Consider the following 24,007-nt stretch of genomic DNA (forward strand, 5'->3'; position numbering starts at 1 on the left):
TCCTTCAGGTTCAATCCTCGAAATATTCTTGAAACAATCAACGCAAACATAATCCAAGCATTTCTTATTTTTTATTCTTTCTCAAAAAAAAAAAGAAAAAAGAAAAAAGAACAAGTAACCACACACCTTTCTTTTTCTTTGTTTCTTTCTTTCTTTCCACACTCAATCTAAAAGATTTTTTTTTTAAAGAAACAGTCTAAAAGAAATTAAAGAATATCGTAAATTAATTAATTTAAAAAAAAAAAATTGATGGTAATGTAAAAAGAACAGCGATGTTCATATAAACTGAACTGTAGCAGGCCTTCCAGGCAAGCAACGATTCTCGTACGTATATATACAACTCAACCCCACCAAAACCTCAACAATGGCGGCCTCCGTCTTCTCCAAATCTGAGTAATGCAGTGTCTGCAACAACAACACTCTCGGCTTCGAATCGAACTTCTGCCTCTCCATGTTCCTCTCCGCCTGCCACGTCATCGTGTCATGAGCCAAAGGCACCAGCCACCCCATGATCTCTTCCAACGCGTCCCTCCACCCTTCTGCGAGCGAGTGTCCATCGCAATCCTCATCGTCCCTTTTCAATAGGTTGCTCTTCAGCTTCGCTCTCACTGTCCCCTTCAGCCTCGCCGGTAACATCTCGTACAATGCCTCACGCGCCTCCTCTCCAATCGTCGCCGGCGCGTACAAACACTGCTCCGCACATATTATCACATTCGCGTACCGCAGCGATAGCCCGGAACCACCGACCGTGTGCGGTGGCGCCAGCGTGAACACGTGATTGTTGTAATTTGTCATCATCGCGTCACGGTTTCGTTGGGTCGGCGTGGACTCGATATCACGGTCCTGTGAAGATGGGTTCAGTTCGTGACTCAAGAACCTGACTATAAACCTTTTATTGCTATTCCGTATCGGACCCGATTTCGAATTCGGCTTTTCGTTCTTGTCTTGGTCTTCACTTTCGTTTTCATCGTCTTGGCGAATCCAAAAGTTTTGCCTTTTGTTATGATTTGAAACAAGGCGTAGGTGGCTGTTGTTGGAGAAAAATGGTAGATCCGAAATGTAGGGTTCGAAAACGGAGCAGATTCGAGCGTAGATGACGCAAACGATTCGAGCCATGTGTCCGACGCTTTTGTCGAAGCCTTGATTCCACAGCGAGCTTTCTTTGTAGTGTTGCACTTGTTTTCTCTGAGCCACGATTTTCTGCTTTATGTATTCCAAGTTCGAAATCTGTTTGGGACCGATAGTGTTTTTCCACCGCTCTATTTTTCGCTCCGATGCTTCCAATTCTGCTAAAGATTCCAACGCCGCGTGTAGATTGGCGGTGGCGGAAATGGATTTCTCCATTCTTTCGATGATTTTAAGGACGTGTTTCGTGTTGTATTCGAGTTTTCCCAGGTCGATGACCCCGAGTTTTAAGTCGGAGTAAATGAGATCGAAGCGGTTGAGTCCCAAATCGGAGCATTTCTGGCCGAACCGAGCGACGGTGATGGCGGCTTGATTGAGATCCTCGAGTCGTTCGGAGCAAGCGAGGTTGAGAAGAAAGCCTTCGTCTTTGGAGTTCAAGTAGGCGACACCTTTAGACCTAATGATCTCTTTTCGGAGCTTTACGAGTTGATCATCAGCGAGAGATTTGTAGAGAGAGACAAGGCGAGACATAGTCTTAGCGACGTCGAATGTGAGGATTCCGAGGGTGGAAGACGAGGTTGATTTTTGGTGGGGGCGGTGAGCGAAGAGTTGGCGATAATGGAGGCTCTTGGCTGCCCCAGAGAGCCAGGCCATGGTTGCGACAACCATGTCCTGTAGCTCTTCTGACCACCTTGTAACTGTAGTTGGTTTTAAGGTTAATTATTCAGGAAGTTACAGAAAACTTTGTTGGGGATCGTTAGCTGTTAGAGATAGATGGTAGGGTTTAAGAATGAGTTAGAGAGAAGAGGGAATGCTGGTATATAAAGGAGTGGTGGGAATTATTGGACATTTCGAAGCTCTTTCATGCTGACGCGTTTGAACAGTTGGGAAATTTTGAGATTTCGGATTTAACAGAGTAAAGAGACCGAAGTGAATCATATAAACCTTAAAAAAAAAAAACAAGAGAAAAAAAAAAAGAGACTATGACTGGGATGAGAAAGAGAGAGAGAGAGAGAGCATCTGAAGTCCGTGTTATTGGGGTTTAGCGCCACGTATGCTTTCTATTTCTTTTACTATGTGGTCTGTGACTTGTGAGGATCCTTCTCCGTTCGACTCCTTCCTATTCGGCAAGTCCTTATTAGTTTGAACGTTGAAGGTGTTTTGATTCATTTAGACTAGGACCCTCTCCTATTTTTACGGAAGAAGCTTCACAACATTTTTATAAGAGAAATGATATATTCACTAATAAATAGTAAGTGGTTAGTTAATATTAGAATTTAAATTTATTATTAAAATTATTTTTTTATCCTAATAATAACAATTGGTAACAACCTATCACTTCAGATTTGTTCTAAAAATATTATGAAAATATTATGGATATATCATTTTTCTTATATTTAAAGCTATATTTGAATAAAGCTAACAAAATTAGTATACAAAACTTATTTGGAAAATTAAAAATGACACAATTTTTTTTTGACAAAATTTAGTTACAAAATTTGTTGTACTCTTATGTGATAACTTTACTCAATATCTTTTAGTTGTAAGTAAATTTTGACAAATCAACCATTGGATTACACATTTTTATATTCTCTATATTTGCAAAATTTCATAAAAAAAATAAAGTTCAATAGCTATGTCATTAATAAATTAATTAAAATTACAAGTTTTTATAGTTTAAAATTATGCATAAAATATAAGATAATGGATTATATAGTAAATAAAATCTGATTGACACAAAATTTGACATGCGTATTAAGAGCATAAAGAACGTGTACTTCAACGATTATATTTTTAAAATATGTAGTTTTGTTTACAAATTTGTAACTAAACTTTGTCATTTTTTTTTTAATTTTTTTGAAATTTGAAAGTGTTAACCAATTGAGTTTTAAGACTATGTACTATTGTATATTGTAGTAAGTCATATCTAGTTCTTATAGCCATGATAATTTCAAATATAATAAAAAAGTATGAATATAGTTTCCACTAAATTGTTTTTCTTCCTAATTTTATTGCAATGTAATTTCATTTAATTTCAATACGGCAGCATTCATTGATACGTTGGATTGACTGCAAAATGAGATGGGTTCTAATGTTGACTTGAAAATATTTTATAGGCTAATTATAATTTATCCATCTGTGATTTGATCAAAATTTAAGTTGTCTACTTGTGGTTTAAAATTTGACATTTTACCCACCTGAGGTTAGCTTAGTTAGGGTTATGTAACCTACTTCTATTAAAAATTAGGCTAAATATGTAATTTTGCTCCTATTTTATATTTCTCTCCTCAAAAACATAAAAAATATAAAAGAATAAGGGAAAACAAGATAAAAAAGTGTGGGTTTAGTAAAAATTAAGAACAAGAGCTATCTCCTAAATTCTATAAGACTTGAATGGAATTGTACTCACTTGTTTAGATAAAACTGTACGATGCATTTTGCAGAAATCTGTAGTCTGTATTATTGAGTCTATGACTAAAAAAAAAAAAAAAAAGGTGAACACCACGTTATGGAACAGAACAAAAACTCCGAAATTGAAACACATAGGGGAAAGTAGAGATTGAAGGCTTTCTTCAAGAGCTTCGTGTGGACTGTGGGGTATCAATTCTATACCAACACATTTCCGTAATTTGGAACGTTGTCAAAAATTCAGCTGCCCAGATTTGGAGCCTTCCAAACGAGCATAATGTGTTTGGATCTTTATGGGCTCCATTATTATACTATGGTGACTATGCAATTAAAGTCTACTAAGAAGCAAAGGGAAATATTAAAAATAGACTAATGTTTGTTCTTAACTTTTACTAAACCCTCACCCTTTGATCTCGTTTTACTTTCTTTTTTTTTTTTCTTTTTTTTTTTAATGTTTTGGGAAGAGAGAGACATAAAATAGGAGCAAAATTACATAGATAGCCCAATTTTTAACAGAAGTGGGTTATGAAATTCTAACTAAACTAATCTCAGATGGGTAAAATATCAAATTTTAAACTACAGGTAGACAACTTAAATTTCGGTCAAATCACAGGTGGGTAAGTTGCAATTGACCCGTATTTTTATTGAAGATGATATTATGCGTTAGATAATTATATTATTTACTATGTAATAACTGTGCATTCCCAATTTCCCACGCCGTGTCAAAAAAAGAAAAAAGAAAAAAAGAACTCAATGAAAGTGATTTTACTTTTCGAAGTATTTTAAATATAGGAAAATTTTAATTGAATGAATAGAAACATATTTTTAATTACATTTGGTCTCTTATTAATTTTCACAGGTTGCTTGAAGTGAAATTTAAGGTACAACACCCAATACAATATGATTCGTGTAAGGATCTAGTGTTTAAAAATGTCTCACTTAAGAGGACTTGTTGACGAATGCACAAGTTAGCTAAAGATGGGAACCTCTAATTGACAATTGTTCCTAAGGTGACTAATTTCAATGCCTAAGTCTAAGTTGTTTCCATTGTTATTGATTCGAAGTAAATTAAATTGGTTTGAAGTAAATATTCCTAAACAAACTAATTCGAAGTAATTTGATTTGAAGTGCATCATCTTGAAATAAAAAAAAAAATCATCGAAGTAAATTTATTTGAAGTAGACTAGATTACAATTAATGATGAATTACAACAAATTAAAGCCTAATTCATCGTTCTAATGTTAATTGCTTCTAGAATCAGAACAAATAGGACATATAAGGGGTCTAGGAATTAGGATTATGGTATAGCAGGAGAGGCTCTTTGCCCATTACACTTCCACGAATTTTATCATGATAAATTTAGTAGAGTTAAAACATAGATATCAGACTTGAATGACCAAAACAGATGCAAGCCAATCTAGTGACTTTTTCAACCCCATTCCGACCAAAACAAAAGAAAAAGAAAGGAATGAATTGTTATAACAAATTGTCCATTCAACACAATTTTTAAAGATGTCCAATTAGAGCTCACCGAATTAGGGGACCACCATGTCATCTGAACACTAATTACCTGAAAGACAGTCTTTTTATTTATTTATTTATAGTTTATTCCAGGCATAGTGGAGACCTATATATATATAAAATATTTTTTTACCTATCTATACTACTAATAAGGTGGTTTTGTTTTTAATTTTTTTTCTAGAATAAAAAAATTTAATTTTTTTTCCTACAAAAAACAAAAAAGGCTAAAAGAGTAATATTATCTCTCGTACAAAAGAAAAAAAACCGTTATTCACACCACCTATTTGTATCAAATGTCTAAAACTTATATGTATTTGTTATCTATTTGAATTCAAATACTTTTATAAAAAAAAAAAAAAAATACAAAATTACTAGCTAGAGCCATTGTGTATCAAGTCCTAGTTTGAGCATAATTTTGCATAGTAACTCTCATTTAACTCAATCATATACCTTACTGATATCCAATTTAATAGCCATCTACCATTTCTTCCATTTTCTTTTATTTCTCATCCGGTGCAAAACATCATAAGCTACACTAGTGTTGTCAGTAATTAACCGCTGATGAACAAAGACACTTTGTGAGTTAGAAATTACATTAGGCAAAATAATTTTCAAGCGGTTTGCCAACACTTTTGAGACAATCCTACACACCACATTCCCAAGGTTGATAGTTCGAAAATCAGATACAAGTTTTGCTTATTTTTCTTAGGTATTAGTACAATGTGAGTGTAATTCATCTTATGCAAGAGATATCCGGAGTATAATAGTAATACAGATAATATTGCATCAATGACATTACTACCAACAATATGCCAATACTTTTGGAAAAAGAAATGGGACATACCATTTGGCCCAGGTGATTTGGAGGGATGCATTTGAAACAAAGCATGCCTGACCTCCAGCGGTGTGTATGGCTGTAGGAGTGTGTTGTTCATATCTAGGGTAACCACCCTATCCACCGCCTCTAACACAAACTCCATGTTGCTCGGGTTGGCTAATGAAAATAAATTTTGGAAATATGATTCGGCCACCGTAGCAATCTCATTGTCTGAGGGACACCACCTTCCATTTTCATCCATAAATCCAGTAATCTGATTTTTTTCTCTGTCTTTGTTTTGCCCTTTGATGAAAATATTTTGTATTTTTATCCCTAGCTGGTAGCCAAATTGCCCTTTATCTTTGCCTCCATAACAACTCATCTTGTAGTAGTAGTACATTGATCTCATCCCTCACATAATTAATCTGGCCAATATTTTCAGCATTATTCATCGTTGTCAGGGACTCCAATCCCTTATACTTTTCATCAATACGTACCTTCGCGCTTCCCCAGTTGCGACTCCACCCCACTAAGGCCATGCGACAATTTTTTATTTTTTCAAATAGCTTAAACATGGGGCTGCCAGTGGGGTTTATGTCGTGCCAAGCTTCCAAAATTATATTCTCACAATTAGGATGAGAAGTCCATTTGTCTTCAAATTGCTTTGGTATCTTCTTTCGTCATGTCAATTGTGAAGCTCCTTGAGTTGTGAGTAAAATAGGATCATGGTCCGAGTAGGCCGCTTGTAAGTGAGTAACCTTGCTGTGAGGGAATAATTCTCTCCATTCAACTGTAGCATAGGCCCTATCAAGTCTCTCTTGAACAAAAGCATCTCTAGGACGACCATTTCTCCAAGTGAACTTATTCCCACTAAAGCCTAGATCAATAAGGCCACAGTGTAATAAAGCACGTTGAAAGTCCTCCATTAAGCGACCTGCCTTTGGTAGTCCCCTTTGTTTCTCATCAGATGTCAAAATTTCATTGTAATCCCCTATACACACCCACGATAATGAAGCTCTTGAATGCAAGTGACGCAGGTAACTCCATGATTCATGCTTCCGATGTTCTTCCTGTCTACCGTATAATCCTGTTAGCCTCCATGGTATAGTCGGATCGTTAAGGATGTGGATGTCAATATGGTTCAAAGAGTATGTTTGAATATCTAGGGATACCTCAGACTTTCATAGCATAGCCAAACATCCTACTCTCCAAACACAAGGTACAGCCAACGTAGCATCGCACCGCATCGCAAATCCTCTTGAATCTTCCTCATCTCCTCTACTATTTGTTTCGTCTCCATAAGGAACAAAACATGGGGAGCTTTTTCTCTTACTAGATGAGAGAGGACAGTGCCTACACAAAGATTCCCAAGCCCCTGACAGTTCCAACTTAGGACAATCATTGTGTTCGGCGAGGCTGGATTTCAACCTCCACCATTGTGCAATCTGAAAAAGTCTCCATAATTTTGTTACGCTTCATGCTACCACTGTCAATACACTCGCCATCCGCAGTACATGCTCTTTTTTTTCTTCTTCCCTTCCTATCAGTTTTTACTTTCTCCGTTGTATCTTGCAGTGCACCTCGACTCCCTCTTTTCCATTTTTTCTCCTCTATTTTTTTGATATTTAGAAGGTCACGTGACATGTCACAGTCACATGTTGGTTCTAGTGTTACACTAGGGTTTGTTGCCTCTCCGCTGCTAACGTTCACATAGGAGATTGGAATGGAAAACAAGCTGTCCCCATTATTAGCTCCTTTATTTGCGAGATTGGAGTCTTTAAAGTTACATTCCGTGCGCATCCTGGGAGTGTTATGGTCATGATTAGGGGTGGCAAAATTTGACACGACCCGCGAACCCGACACGACACGACACGAAATTAGCAGGTTATGGGTTGAGGCTTAACGGGTTCGTGTCATATTCGGGTTGACACGACTAACCCGTTTAATAAATGAGTTGGGTTAGTGTTGAACACATAGAACCTGTTTGACCCGTTTGACCCGTTTAATTAAATGATATTTTACCAATATACCCTTCAAACTCTAGGTATATAAACTTATTAGTTGTTGTGATTTATTTTCTTTGACATATTGTGATTGATTATTTGTGATATTGGGATATGCTTTAATTTTGAATGATTATTTGTGATGCAGTTACTCGTTAGTTCTGAATTTTATATTAAAAATATTTATTTGTTTGTTTTTTCATTAATTTTTATTTTTCATTTTGATAAAATCTGATAAACAGGTCGACACGACTGACCCGTTTAATAAATGGGTCGTGTTAGGGTTGAGAAATCTTGACCCGTTTAATAAACAGGTCGGATTAGTGTTGACCTATGTAGTCGAATACTCATGACTTGACACGACACGAACCCGACACGCGAACATGAATTGCCACCCCTAGTCATGATCCGGTCCTGACGTATATGGAAAGGGGAGTATATTCTTCTCTATGCTCGTAATTAATGCCAGCTAGTTTACTGTAACACCCACACCCACACCCACATCCATACCGAAAATATTGGGATCACTTAAGGGGGTTTCGGTTTCAGGAGTGTGTCTCTCACGCGATGATTCTTGACCGTTAGTTTGCTTCGCCGTGTTCTGCCTTTGGGGGCTTGGTGACCGGCAGCTTTTATAGAACTTTAGCTTTAGAGCGCTAGCTCGCAACCACTCGCCATAAGGGCTATCCTCTCCTTCCCTTCTTATCACAGTATTACACCCCTTCACTTCGTGCCCCAACATCCCACAGTTGAAACACAATCCCAGGAGTTGCTCATATTTGAACACCACCCACACCTTATCACACTCCGGGGTCAATACTGCAACTCCATGACGAATTGGTTTATCGAGTGGTAATTCCACACGTATCCGCAATAATTGAGCTTGATCCGAAACAATCGCCTTATTGTCCACATCTAGAACTCGTCCAATAGCCCGACCAATATCCCATCCCGCTTGTTCCGTAATGAGATCAAATAATAATTCCCAAACTAGCACCCAAAAAGGAGTGTGTTGGAAAGTAACTGAGAATGCCGTCATACCCGCCTTCCACCTTCTCAAGAGTAGTAGGTGATTATCAAAACCTCTTGGGCCATTATTCATGACCCACAGTAATTGACTCTCCAAAGAGACCTTGAACTAAAGGAGTCTGTCACCAACTTTTGTAATCTTTAAATCATTCCCCAATTTCCAAATCGATTGTAGCAGATTCTTTGCAGCACTAAGATTAATGTATTTTGAAGTGAAAAAGCATCCTAGTAGATTGAGAGAACATTCCTCTAAAGTCTTTTCACGATAGTCTGAATGGAAAATGATAATCTTACCCTCTTCGGCCGTTAGATGAATACATTGCAGTCGCTCTATAAAATCGGAATCCATGCTGTTTAGACCACAACAAGAATAGGATGACAAAACTCTCACCTCTAAGAGCCAAATTACGTAGAGGAAGAGAAGTAGCGCTATTCACACTGTAGTAGAGGTAGACTCACCCTATGCGAGAAGAAGAGCTCCTAACTAGAGGAGAACGGATCGGTTCTTATCATGTATTCAAATGTCTATTTTCTATCCGTATATGTTATCTATTTGAATTCAAATACTTCAATTATCTTTATCAAAAAATAAAATACAAAATTGCCCTATTTTTTAGCCAATATTTTAGTAGAAGTTGGAGTTGTATTTTTACTGGATTATCCTTTAATTTTGTCTCGGCTTAAAAATAGAGATGTATGGACATTTAAAATCATGAAAATTAAGAATCCAAATAAGGGAAGTCCCTTAAATAATTGTATAGATAAATTATGTTAATTAAATTTCCATAAGGCAATTACATCACCATCAGATTTCCACATACTTTTCCTTGTCCTGCCATATGTCTTATTAATAAATTAAATTATTTGGCACCAAAAATAATGTTATTACAATTTTATAAAAATATAATTAATACTTCAACTAATTTTTATTATCAAGAGGGTTTCAAAAAAAAAAATGATTAGCAAGAGTTTTATTTTTTTAATTAAAAAATTATTTATTTTAATTATCTACCTTTATTTTTTTAATTATAGTAAAAGGTAGATTTTACACATCGTTCTTACATTATATACTCAACCTAACTTAGCTAAGTGTTAAATGTTATACGCCAATAGCTTTTAGGCCGATGGACACCACACCATAGATTGTCAATCGTTTAAAATAAATAAAGAAACTTCTCGTAAATTTGTTGTGAAATTTGAGTAATTAAAATTTAGTTAAAGTAGTATTTTAAATTCCGTAAAACTTTGTTACCAAAGTTTCATTTAGAATAAACCATGTTAGAAAATGCAACATATTTGTAGTGATCTAACTCATTATCTGTATGTTTCAACTTTCAAATACATGCAGTAATATTACCCTGTGAAATAGATTCTGTAAACTCTTTGGGTGTCACATTTCTCTCTTAAAAGATATAATTCAATTTTTATTGCTTTATTTTACTATTAATTTTGAAAAACAGCGTACCTCCTATTATAAAAATTTAAGGTAAGATATAATTCAATTTTTATTGCTTTATTATTTTACTATTATTTTGAGAAACAGCGTACCTCCTATTATAAAAATTTACAGTACTAATCCTATGTTGTCATTCCAATGTGAAAGTATCAACAAGTGGAGCCGAACGAACAGAATATTGGGGGGGTACTTTGAATATTGTTACTTAATTATGCTAACTTGAAAGAGAAGGTCTTTTCTTAGAAAGTGAAATAATAAGATATATAAAGTAGTATAATATAAAAATGCATATGAAAGCACCAAGCGTGAAACGCAGCCTACACGAAAGAGCACTCATATTGTGCCAAATATCTTATGCTTTCAACGCTACATAGCCTTGTCTAACTTTAGTACTCTGGAACGCAAGCTTGAAAGTGAAATGTGAATCAATTAAACTATCATCATTGTCAATATCTTTATTTTCAAACTCTTGACTCTCGAAAACTTTGTTCCTCCCAAGTCCTAAACTTTCAATTTTGTTGTTGTTGTTATGTTCTGTTTTTTCTTTCTCTCTTTTTCTCTCCCTTTAGTTTTCATCTATTTCAGACGGTAAAGTCAAATGGTGAAGTCTTAAGCGTGTTACTTGATCTCTCATTTGTGCTTTTCCCATTGAGATACAAGCAAGTACATCTGAATTCACACAGATGAACACCAGTGCTTTCTTTACTTAAAGGATTGAAAAAGAAGCCTATACTAAGACTTCAACTGGACCTTGGCCCACCATTACAAGAATTATATTTTCTGCCTCTCAAATCCAATGATTTCTGGTCGTGATGGTCAAGAAGACGACTTTGACCAACCATAGACAGGAAAAAATCTATTCGGCGAGCTTTGCTCATTGATGTCCAACTAGAAGATGGGTCCTTTTACTGGTTACGGAGAAATTTTTTTAAGGGGAAAAAAAAAAGGAATCTTGAATCTTGATCGAGGTGGGATTTCAGGTACCATCCTAGCAGGATCTTATGCTTTAAACGTATTAATCTTGAAAAGACCATGTCAAAAAAAATAACCATAGGAAGGTGTCTAATTATTAGGCATTTTTAAAAGTACAACCAGATGGTATTCTCTCATCTCATGACATTCACAAAAAAAATTCTATTAATTAAATTAATGATGAATCAAATGAGGGAGAAATCACGTTTTTGTGTTCCGAGAGTACTTGAAGTCTGCATTAGTTCTTCTTTCCCTATGTTCCTACTTCCTAAAATCTTGTTAGATGAATTATCATTGTGAGGGCCGAGAGGCTAATTAGCAGCACATTGGGCCTTAGATGGGTTTTAGCTAGGCCCAACTAGAGGTCTAAACGCCCTATGTAAGCCCCAGAGAACTGAATCAAAGCTAACCTGAGGAAGCGCTTAGCCCAAGAAAGGAGCTAGGAGCTGGACGAGCCAAGAAAGCTACAAGGTTCCCAAGCCAAGTTGGACACGAGTTTGAGGAAGGTAACAGTACAAGACCTACATAAGTCTTGGAGGAAACTTTCTAGCAAAACTACCATCACCTATGTGTTAAAGGTTCCGTATATATCAACTAGTCACGCGGTATTAATGACAAATGACACCTGAATAGTTTTATCACAACTTATTACCTACTCAGCTTAGCCTCAAAAGGAGGAAAAGAGAAGGATGTAACGAATATCCTGAAAAAGAATCATCCGCCATATTAGTGAAGGGCTAGTAGACAAATGAAAAAATAGAGAGAGAAAAGTACAACGAATCCAAATAATAGTTAAACTTGTATTCATTAAGTGTAAACTCTCCTCAGTCACTCTGAGGAAGAAAAATTATTATACAATATTACTTGATTCTTGAGAATCACACTTGTACTTATTACGTGTTGACATTTTCTTTGCTGAGAATTATTGTTTAAGCCTCAATTGTTAGTCCAAAAGCCTATCTCTATAAATTAAAATATCATTGAATTTTAGCCCATTCAATGATATTTTGATCAATGAATATAAGAAAATTATTAAGTGCTCTTGAAACACCTTGGAAATGTTGGTCCATCTTCTCACAAGTGATTCCATCATAAATTTAATTAGTCGGAGCATATGGATTATCGTTGCAAAAAATCAATGGTGAGCACACTGTCTGTAACTCTATTGAATCAATATTGTAAGCTCTACTTCCTTAAGAAATGGGCTTTTGGAGGAGAAGGTTATATTTTGTCCGCACATAGTGTATGGATCCCTAAGTAGGCCTATTGGGCCTAAATATAGTCCAGTTCAGTAATCATTTGGTTTTTTATTTTTATTTGGCAAAAATACAAAACTAACCTTCTAACTTTCATAATTTTTCATTTCAGTACTCTAACTTTCAGTTTTTTTCAATTCAATCCTTCAACTTTTAATTTTTGTTAATAAGGCTCCGTTACAACTCAATTAGTGGCTACCGTTAGAACTCATGAAATGATGCTGTTTTGCATTTTTTATTTATTTATAAATTCGAAATTAAAAAAACATAAGAAAAATTTGAAAAAAAAAAAAAAAAAACATTAAAGGGAATGACGTTGTCGTTCTCGTCGTTCCCCTTCCCCTGAATCAAAACAAAGAAATCACAATCCCTAACTTAGAGAAATTGGGGAAACGATATGAGTTATGTAAATCTTAGCTGGAGCTACGATATCTTCTTCAATCTTTGTTTGTAGTGGTTTTTTAATTAATTTGGTGGTATTCTTTGTTCACAAAAATATATAATCTCAAAACAGCCATGTTTTTAGCTCTACCACTACACACCAACCCCCCCTTTTTTTATTATCCTTTTCTCCATGCGGCAAAGAGCACCAACAACCGCAGATCCAACCAAAACAACAACATTCAACCAATTCATTAGAACATCAACTGATAACAACAATAACAGCAACAACGTTAAATACAGAGGTGTAAGGAAACGGCCATAGGGTCGTTTCATGATCGAGATTCGAGATCCATGGAAGAAGACAGGTGTGTGGCTCGACACCTTCGATTCTGCGGAGGATGTTGCTCGTGCATACGACACCGCAGCGTTGTCGTTGCGTGGTCCGAAAGCGAAGATTAATTTCCCTCTCACTACTCCTCAGCTAGCAACTCTGCTAGCAATTAGAGACGAACAACCCAGATTTTCTTCATCTCTATTTCTCAAATCGTTTCCCCAATTTCTCTAAGTTAGGGATTGTGATTTCTTTGTTTTGATTTCAAGGGAAGGGCAACGACTTAATGTTTTTTTTTTTTTAAGATTTTTTTTTCTAATTCCGAATTTATAAATAAATAAAAAATAAAAACATTCAAAACTTTGTCGTTTCAGCAGTTCTAATGGCAGTCATTAACTGAGTTGTAACGAAACCCTACATTGGCAAAAATTGAAAATTAGAGGACTAAATTGACAATATTGAAAGTTAGAGGACTGAAATGAAAAACGGTGAAAGTTAGAAGGTCAATTTTGCATTTTTATTTTTATTTTTACCCACTTCACATGACAACTAGTCAACTACAGCCTACACACAACTGAAACTCTCAGCTCTCTCTTTTCATCTAGGACAAATCCACCCCAAAGACTATGGATCTTTCTCTCTCTCTCTCTTTTTTTTTTTTTGGTAGTTTTTCTTTCTCCCTCTCTCTGTTTTTTCCCTTCCCTTGTACATTTAAATAACATTGTCACTAAATGATTTGTTTGGATTGTAGGAGAGGGAGGGAGAGTAGTGTATAATAGAGTAAAGTTGGCTTAAAATTAGTATATTTTCAACTAATTATACTCTATTCCCCTCCACTCCCCCTCCCTCCCTCTCCTTTCAATCCAAATGGGCGATACTAATAATTGTAGGCTAATAACTACTACATTCTTGCCTGAATATCGACCACAGCCTAACCTTGATATTGGCCTACGGCCTACCTCTCCTATCCTTAATCTTATTCAAGTGCTCGCTGGTAATTTCCTTGGCATATGAACTATCATTTTTTCTGTGGTCATGTTTTCAGTATGCAAATCCACGAAAATAAAAAAATGTACATACTCAACACACTTGTACACATATGTATATTTGCATACTTGTTCTTGTGGTTATTAAGCTTGCTTTCTTATCTTTTGTTTGTAACAAATATATTTGGTTTTAATCCGAGTTTTTTTTTGGATGTGATAGGATCGTTATTACATTGTAATTTAAATGACTTCATTTTTCTTTTAATCATGAGGAGGGTTTTTAAATTTTTTTCGTGTGGGCTTAGGCCAAATTTCCATGGCCTCGACAACATTGTTATTTACATTTTGAAACTCTATCAATTTTTTTTTTCTTAATAAACAAAAATCCAGAGAAGGGTTTCTCCATGTGGGCTTAGGCCATAGCTCAATGGGCCCTACAGGATTGTCATTTACATTTCCTCATTTATTTATTTATTTTTGAGGAACACATTCCCTTATTTAATTGTCGTCATTTTCTTTTAAATTCTGAGGGTTTAAAAAAAAAAAAAAAATTCATGTAGGCTTAGGCTATTTTTCCATTGACGTGGGCTAAGTGAATGTTTTCCATGGCCCAACAAGTTTGTTATATACATCATGACGTGTAATTAAATGCCAACTTTTGTCTATATCCTGAGGAGGTATTGTCTATGGAGCCGAAAAGTTCATTATTTGCATCCTAACACGTACACAAACGCGCAAGCATGACGTGTGTGTGTACATATATATATATATATATATATATATATATATATATATATATATATATATATATATATATTTGTGTTACTTTCCTCAAATAGCATGTCATGCATATCTTTTAATGAATATTTATCTTAAGTTTTCATAATATCTTCTTTTTTATTAATATTTGACTATACTTTATTTTTATTAAAGAAAGGACATAATAGTACTTTTGGTACAAAAAACATTATTTTCCATTTATTTCTATTCAACAGCCAAAGAAAATAATTTTTCATTTGATCCCTTTCTTTACAAATACCAAAACAATAGAGAAATAAATATTTAATAATTAATTTTCATTCATTCCTATGATATTCTATCAATTCCATTTCTTATAAATTCTCAAGCATAATGTTTACCTTAATATGTGTTTTGCATAATATTCTCTATGGAAAAAAAGAGTAACATATAATACAGCCTATATAGGAATCGTGGAAAATATAAATCAGTAAAACTCAATATGGTGTATCTATATAGCCATCAGGACTTGGAGTCAATGCTTGTCTTCAGTCATTGTCTAGGCACTTAAAAGAGCCAAACAAATATTTCACTATCTTCAATACGTGTTGACATGTTCTTCTATCATCTATGGAGGAGTTACACTCTCAAATTGATTGCAGCTTCTAATATTGACCTGAATCCCGCTCTCTACCCCATCTGAATCGTTAACGATCTCGCAGCATTGCCTACGTGGTGCCTGCTCATTAGACACTCATTCAATCAGTCTCCATATGTGTTAGTCAAAAGGCACTAATTTTTCTTTTGTGTAACAGTGTAAGTAGGTCATAAATCGAATCGACTAGTAGAGATAAATTTCCACAAAATCAAACCAGACTATTCAAAGTCTAAGTCATCATATTTTGCACCGATTGCGCATAGAAAGTAGCACTAGACAACAACTTTGCAGAGAACTAAGGTGTCGTTTTCTCAAGAGAATTTTCTACCGTTTGTTTTTTAAAAGGGAATTTTCTACAGATTTTGAAAAGAAAAGCAATTTCTTCTCTTTGTTATGCACTCATTTTTAAACAAATGAATTCAAATTTGTTCCATTATCAATATTTAAACAATGTTGATTACCGTTATTTTGATATCTATTTAAATTATTGATGTGATAATATATAAAATTTAATTCACTAATTTCAAAATAAATAGAGAAAATATACATGTCTAAGTAACACTTCCCAATTAGGTTCTACATAGAACAAGCTATACTAAGGAAAGCAGTTAATCATTTAATCAATAAAACATGATTAGGCAGAGGTCCTCCAAATACAGAGGTCTACTAGAGAATTTAACCATGAAAATCATCTCAAGGGCTCACCAAATCAATATGCAATTCATAAATTAAACCATTTATCCAATTTACTTGCTAAACCCTAAGTTCTAACCGTCTAATTTTTTTTATTCATAGTAAATTCATTTTTATATGAAGCTATCATTCACATTATTTATATTATGTATCAATTATAGCAATTATTTCAATTTGTGTCCTCAAAACATATGATTTTTTTTGGAGTGTATGTGCAAAATTGTGTTGATTAAAGTGTGTATAATAAACACCACTCATTCTGAAATGCACTCACAAAAACAAAAGAATTCACCTGATTCCACAAGTCAGGGTTGAAACTTGAAGCCGAGACGTTGAAAGATGGAACAATCAAGGCAAAAGCATAGTCAACATGGCCGCACCCAATTTCCGAGTCTTCAACATGCCTTTTATACGTTGTGAGTGTTTGACTCACACCAACTCTCTGAACCCGATCCAAGTAATACAAAATTGGTTTTTTACACTGGTCTGTACTAAGTGGCCGTGTATTAAATGTGAAGGGCTTTTCACTTGAGGTCCTAAATGTCTGAAATGTCAAAATTGCAGTTTCGAGCTCCTTAGCTGTTATCAACGATGGATATAACTGGATAGTGTAACCCCAAGACACCGATACAGACCAATTACGTTTCAAGTCATAACAGAAACTGTGTTGTAGGGTTCGACTTGGGTCTATATTATAAGCACTAATTAGCTTCTTGAATGAGTCGAACTGGGTCAAGTTTGGAAATAGTGTTTGGATAGAGTCTAGGTGGTGAAGGGTCACCAATGGTGCTAAAGGGTGTGCAGCTAATAAACCATATGGGTTTCCTTTTATGTCAACCTGTAATTAATAGATGTTCAGTCCTAAAATAGTAGGGACCAAAAATTATATCTCTAAGTATCGAAATCAAGACATAATTGCATGGTCAAAAAATCTATAGCTCAACTGGCTAATATGATATTTTCAATAGAGATATCCACCATTGAAATTAAAGATGTAATTGCATAAACATCGTGTAAAGGGAAAGGGAAAGAAAGATACCTGATGAAAACCAAGCTCTTTGGTGAGTGGTACGCCAATCTCACTCAAACAAGCTTGGATCTTTTGATCAGAGCCGTACAAATTCGCGTAACGATCATTGCACCCATCTAAAATCCTAACAAGCACGGCTGCCAAAGGATAACTAATGGCGAATCCACCACCTCCATAGGCCATTGTATAAGAGAATACAACATCTTGTTCCACACTCTCTGAATTCCCTCCGATATAATACATCTGATTATGATCATATTTCGATAACACAGTAAGCAAGTTTTCAGTGAAAAAAACTGTATCATCGTCACCCATCACGAACCACCTCACGTTGTTTAACCCCAACTCAAAGCTTTCTTTCACAATACGCGCAAGCCGAACCGCCGAACGCGTACCGTACCAGCATGTGTACTTGAACCTTGATATGTCACCGGAGACTTTGTACGGTGGTGAGGTCTTAGGCCAAGTTACATTATCTGGAGGCTTCTCATCGAGCCAAACGAAGCCGCGAGTGATGTTTGGCTTCCACCATAGCTCAGTGTAATTCTTGCGCTTGTTCCATGTCTTGGTCGACCCTGCGATGCCAAACACGATATGGGATATGTTTGTATTTTCGTACCCCGTGGTGATATTACTGTTTGTGAATTTCTGGTTCACGATCATTCGATGGCAGTGGGGGCAATCCTGTGTTTGGCTTGTGAAAGCAAAGTAGAAGATAAAGGAGATGGATGCGATGGTGCAAAAGAGAGAAAAGGCACATATAGAGATGACTCTGATTGTTGGGATAACCAGGAACTTCCATGCTTTGAAGGGGTCGTGAATTATTTCTCTTGTACAAGACATCTCTCTACAGTGGGAAATGAAATCCTATAAAAACAAACACTACTTTGAAGAAAATATATATTACGAGGGAGAAGAAGAAAAAGGGGATATTTTTTATTTGGAATAGAAGTCAATCCCTTAAGAATTGCTTAGCAGTTCAAGCACATACTAGTTTGTTGGCAGAAACGTTTCCCTTCGAAAAAGGGCAGGATAAATGCTACTCATCTCTATTTAATATGTTGAATAACTTTTTTTTTTTTTGAGACACACTATTTTTTTAAAAAAAAGATTAAATTGCAATTTACACCTTTGTAATTTTAAATAATTTTGATTTTGTTCCAAAAATTTCAAAATTTGGATAAATACTTTAAAATTTTTAGTAATATTAGTAAAAAGACACTTTAATCCATATCTGTTCATGAGGCCAATTTAGTATCATCTAAACTCAAAAGTTAAAAAGAATACTGGCTTTAAGCCTATTTAAGCCACATGCACTTAATTTTATTAAGAGTCTTATTAATGAGTGTCTTTAGAGTATTTGTTAATAGAGTATTTTAGAAAAAATTTTAATACCCTTTTTTATGGAAAATATAAAAAAGTAGTAAAAAAAATCAACTATTTGCTAGGAATGATTGTTGGCCATGGAGATGATTTTTATTTTTTAGTTTTTACTTTGGGTTAATTATGTATTTTAGTTTCTAGCATTTTAAGTGTTTAAGTTTAATCTCTAATTTTTTAGTATTGTGTCAAAATAATCTCTAGCACTAAGTGATGAATAAAAAATACTGCCAAGTTGCTTTTTTTTTTTTTTTTTTTAAGCTTACTATACAGTTTTCCTCTAAAAAGCACATACACCACAAAATTACCAACGTACTGGTATCAGACATGTATCTTACATGGATACAAACATGTCAAGTATGCACCTAGGAATAAAAAATTATATTTTAATTCAGTTGTTCTATTTTGATGTCGAATGTTATTCATTTGAACCTCTTTTTTTTTTTTTTAATAGTCGTCTACTTTATTTGAGCTCTTTTATTCATTCTTTAAACAATATTTTATTGTCTTTAAATTAATTTCTCAAAATAAATATAACTTATTCAAAGTATAAAATATATTGTATATTTCTAAAAATAAATATTAGTTAATTGTTGTATTCTCGACGTACCTTAAGTATCGTATTACGTATAATATCATATTAAGTATCGTGACCATATTCATGCTACATAAGTTTTCCTTTCTACCATGACTATTCAAAAACCGTCACTTCGTCTCCCACATCTCACTTTGCTGACTCTCTCCCTCCACAAGTCTGTCCTCCTCAACTCCATCCGCATTGTCCCCACCATTGCTATCTTGTTTGATCTCGTCGACGTAAGCCCAATTTTTTCAAGCTTGAGGACAGCTGCTAGGTAGATAGAAGTTACCAACCTCGATCATTGGTTGGAAGTGGGACCCACTACCCCATTTGTAGTCCCTCTACTTCGAAGAGTTTTGTTTATTTTGTCCCTAGTATAAAATTTGTTCTTGATTTTACTCTTTTGTACCTTTTGTTATCTCAAATGACCATTGTTTTTAAATTGAGCCGACGGATTTGATGAGATCTCGATAAAATTGGTAAAGCAATCAAATAAAATTATGGTGTTAGAATTGGTATTTTAATTGTTCTTATTTTCATTAAAAAAAATATATATGAAAAAAAGTTAATAAATACCTTAAGGGTACTGGTTTAGCAATCATTTTTAGAAACTTTTAAAGGAAAAAATGAAAAAAAAAAAATTTTGACAACTTTTTTATATTTTTCATAAAAATGGTATTAGAACTTTTCTAAAATGGACAATTAACAAATACTCTAATGATATTCGTTAACATCACCCGAAAGTGAATGTTTAAGAAAAATAAATGTTGAAATTGTTTCATTTACTCATAGATTTGGACGAAATGATTAGATTGACTTATATTTTTTAAGTGAGGGACTAAATTGAAAAAAAAAACTTTAGAAACTAATTAAATTATTGGAGTAGAAGTCTAAGGGATTAAAATTTAATTTTACCCTACAATTTTAAATTATTATTTATTTTGTGTTTTAAAATAAAAAATCAAATTTTGGAAGTCTAGCATACCTAGAACTTCACATGTCACATTAATCTGAGGGGTTATTCTTAAGTACTCCTAAAACATGAAAAATAATACTCAATCCTTTTACATTTATGGTAGGATTTATTCATTATATTCATGGTAGGTTCCACTATTAATGTGACAAAAAAGAGTGCTATTTATCCATGCTTCGAAAACACATAAGAATTTCCCTTAACATTAAAATATTGAAACCTAGTATGATGCCTTGGAAAATTCACATTCATTAATTGCAGTGGATCCATTAAAGGAACTACAAGTATGGTTGGATATATGGAAGGATAGGAAAGGAGAGTAGAGATGAACTTTTTTTTTTTTTTTAAATTTTTTATATAAATATAACTTTTAATTTTTAATTTTTTTGTATTAGTTTTTAATAAAAATTGTAACTTATATATATATATATATATATATATATGAGAAATGATATGTCCACAACATTTTCACAACATTTTTATAACAAATCTTAAATAGCAGGTTGTTACTGGTTGTTATTGTTGGGACAAAAAAATAATTCTCGTGTTAGGTTCAAATTTGAACCAATAAAAACTAACCACCTGTGATTTGGTGTGAGAATGTTATAAACGTAACATCTATATATATATATATATATATATATATAAATTCATTTTAGGATAAAGTCCTTTGGTGCCCCCTCCAATAAAAATTGGGACCTCACAGTTACTAGCCAATATGTTTTTTTTTCTCATGCATTTATTCATTCATAGAAGAATCAATCGGGGCCAAATAGGCAACAATTTAATTCCCACATTTAAATTATTCGGCGAATATGTCCTCCCTCCAAACGTAGCGTAAAAAGATGATACAGGAAGGAGGCACCGAGCGCAAGAACTGACCACCCTGGAAGATTAGAATGGGCGTGACACTTTACAGCTACTACAGGCTCATATGTGCATTTCCAGCCTTAGGCCCAATTTTGAAAAGACAAGTCCAGTCTAATGTCTTATTGGCCCTTCATTTATTGCGATTGCACAAGGTTTTTTATTTTTTTTATATAACGAGTGCACGAGTAATTCCTAATTTGAATGTTTGCTAAGTTATTATTATTATTGTTATTATTATTGTTTATTTTTTTTGGAAAAACAAACACACACAAGAAAAATGAAAAGTGGTTTTAACATAAAAATACACAACTCTACTCAAAAGCCATGGTAACTGTTGGTGCAAACACAATAATAATAGAAATAACACAAAGAGAAACTGAATAATACTTTTGAATATTATTTATTTAAAGAGAAAAATTATACTACTATGTAGACTGAGGCGCGACACTTGCTCCCTTTAAGGAGATTCAATCCCTTAGTTGGCTAAACTTTGTAATCGGTGCAGTCCTTCTTTGCCTTGTCTCCTGCAGAATACAACAATCCAACAAGTGTCGTATGACTAAAACAACCTCTGCACAAAGTGTTCAAACTCAAAAGTCCACTAAAAAGAACACCCTTCCTTACCAAACAACCTCTGCACAAAGTGTTCAAACTCAAAAGTCCACTAGAAAGAACACCCTTCCTTGCCAAACGGATAGTTCATTAAGTGGGTTAATGACTCTTCATTTTCCATATTAAAATTGAGTATTAATTCGGGTCATTTACTTACCAATGGACCTTCACTCTTCACCTCCCCCTTGCGCATGTATCTAGTCCAATATCTGAGTCAATTCATATTAGCCCATTAATCACCACAATTAAAAAGAATAAAATAGTCTCTCTCCTTTTCAAGGTGGGATTAAACATTTTCACTAACTCTCCATCTTCCATATTTATTCCAACATCTTTACATTTATGTTGTAATATTTATTCATTTTAATTAATTAATATTAAAATCTCCAACAATCCCTCACTCATTTTAATATTAAAATTTTTAGTTAAAGAGAAATTACCAAGCAATGATGGGTCACTATGCATCATGAAGGTGTGCTCTACACTGAACCTTCACTTAGTAAAACAACGACCTCAACTCCAGAGTCATAGTGGTCTCCGACTTGAATTAGGACTGCTTTAGGGAAATTAAACGTCACTACTTACACATAACAATCCAGGTGTTGACATGAGCTTTTATAGCTAGCACTTTACGGCCATGTGCTGACCTCAGTTTCATGAAATTAAGCGTCACTACTTACACATAACAACCCAAGTGTTGACATAAACTTTTATAGCTAGCACCTTACGGCCGTGTGCTGATCATAGTTTCATGAGTGTATTTGAGATTAAGTTTAAATCTCATAGGGAGCGGCCCTACTCCCACACTTACATAAGTGAAATTTTGTCAAGGGTGCTATTGTAATTCTGACACCCCACTTATACAAGCAACAAATTTTATTAAGAGAGTTTTTTTACCTAACTTCTCCACATTACAGGATTAATGCACTTACATCATAGGGATGAACAATTTAAAAAATTATTTACGAAATAAATAATTAAAAAAAAAAATAGTGCATTTGTTACGACTATCATATGATTCATTTTTCCCATTGAATCCAATTTTCAAGATCTTTAGTTCCTGGGTTGGGTATCCTCATACATGGCTCGTAATTCTATAGACTTTAGTCCCATCCCCCTCAATGTATTCCAAACCCTATTTTTGCCAAGGTCTTGGTAAATGGATTTGCAAGATTATCATTAGATTTAATATAATTCACAGTTATGATGCCACTACTCAAATAAGATCACACGGTACTGTGCTTTCTTCTTATAGGTCTAGATTTACCATTGTAGTAATGATTTTTAACTCTACCAATTGTAGCAGTGCTATCACAATATTTGAATCAATTCATATTAGCCTACCCTCCATCTTTCACCTTCCTCTTGCGTATGTATCTAGCCCAATATCTAAGTCAATTCATATTAGCCCATTAATCACTACAATTAAAAAGAATAAAATAGTCTCGTCCTTTTCAATGTGGGATTAAATATTTTCGCTAACTCCTCATCTTCCATTATTCCATATTTACTCTCACATCTTTATATTTATGTTGTAATATTTATTCATTTTGATTAATTAATGTTAAAATGCTTCAGCAGTAACTTTTAAGAGAGGGTGTGACAAGTTATATTACACACAATACATTTTCTTAAGTAATGTGGGATAATTACCTTTTTTTTTTTGAGAAACAAACACACACACAAGAGAGAGAGAAATAGGTTAAATGTTTGCTAAACTTGGTTATTGATGTGTGGTTATTTGCTGGCAAAATTAAAATTGTTATAATGCCCATCAAATAAAAATTCAATTATAGGAGATAAAAATTAAGGTAAGTTATTTTTTAAACTTTAGAATTTTCAATTTTGAGTGTTTTTATTTATTTTTTTATGAGTGAGTGTTTTTCTCTTAAACATTAAATTTCCAAAATGTTTCATCTAAACCTCAAAAGTTTAAATAAAACTATATCTATACTATATATAAAATGATTTCCCTCTTTCAACTGGACTTTTATATGGTTCAAAAACACTCTCGTTAATGAAGGGTAACTTCATTTAGAAATAGGATCACAAATGTCAAGCAATAGATTTTATTTTGAATTCAAAAAGAAAACTCCTAAAATTTAGGATTTTTTCCTCTTCACAATCAAAAAAGAAATTATAGTTATTGCTTATTTCTAGATTTTATCCTTTTTATTTGTTTTA

The 24,007-nt window shown here is 34.1% G+C and overlaps 2 protein-coding genes across 2 annotated transcripts; both read right to left on the reverse strand.

Moving 5' to 3' along the window:
- Window positions 1-276: 276 nt before the first annotated feature.
- Window positions 277-1,779, reverse strand: LOC142608880 (protein PSK SIMULATOR 3-like). Its single transcript, XM_075780538.1, has one exon. The coding sequence runs from the start codon at window positions 1,777-1,779 to the stop codon at window positions 277-279; it is 1,503 nt and encodes a 500-aa protein (XP_075636653.1).
- A 13,557-nt stretch (window positions 1,780-15,336) lies between these two features.
- On the reverse strand, window positions 15,337-18,391 carry LOC142610051 (uncharacterized). Its single transcript, XM_075781762.1, has 3 exons — window positions 17,418-18,391; window positions 16,671-17,216; window positions 15,337-15,766 (listed from the first exon to the last, which is right to left on the reverse strand). Exons 1-3 carry the CDS (start codon window positions 18,249-18,251, stop codon window positions 15,656-15,658), a joined length of 1,491 nt encoding a protein of 496 aa, XP_075637877.1. The 5' UTR covers window positions 18,252-18,391; the 3' UTR covers window positions 15,337-15,655.
- Between the last annotated feature and the right edge of the window lie 5,616 nt (window positions 18,392-24,007).

This window comes from Castanea sativa, chromosome 9, assembly GCF_040712315.1.
Source record: "Castanea sativa cultivar Marrone di Chiusa Pesio chromosome 9, ASM4071231v1".
In the NCBI taxonomy this organism is placed as follows: Eukaryota; Viridiplantae; Streptophyta; class Magnoliopsida; order Fagales; family Fagaceae; genus Castanea; species Castanea sativa.

What these genes read in the sequence shown, in the direction of transcription:
- LOC142610051 (XM_075781762.1), bottom strand. Translation starts at nt 18,251, where the DNA reads ATGTCTTGTACAAGAGAAATAATTCACGACCCCTTCAAAGCATGGAAG. An exon ending in AAGAGCTTGGTTTTCATCAG is followed by an intron (nt 17,217 to 17,417) that starts GTATCTTTCTTT and finishes TATTAATTACAG; the next exon opens with GTTGACATAAAAGGAAACCC. An exon ending in ACCCTGACTTGTGGAATCAG is followed by an intron (nt 15,767 to 16,670) that starts GTGAATTCTTTT and finishes TCTAATGAGCAG; the next exon opens with GCACCACGTAGGCAATGCTG.
- LOC142608880 (XM_075780538.1), bottom strand. Translation starts at nt 1,779, where the DNA reads ATGGCCTGGCTCTCTGGGGCAGCCAAGAGCCTCCATTATCGCCAACTC.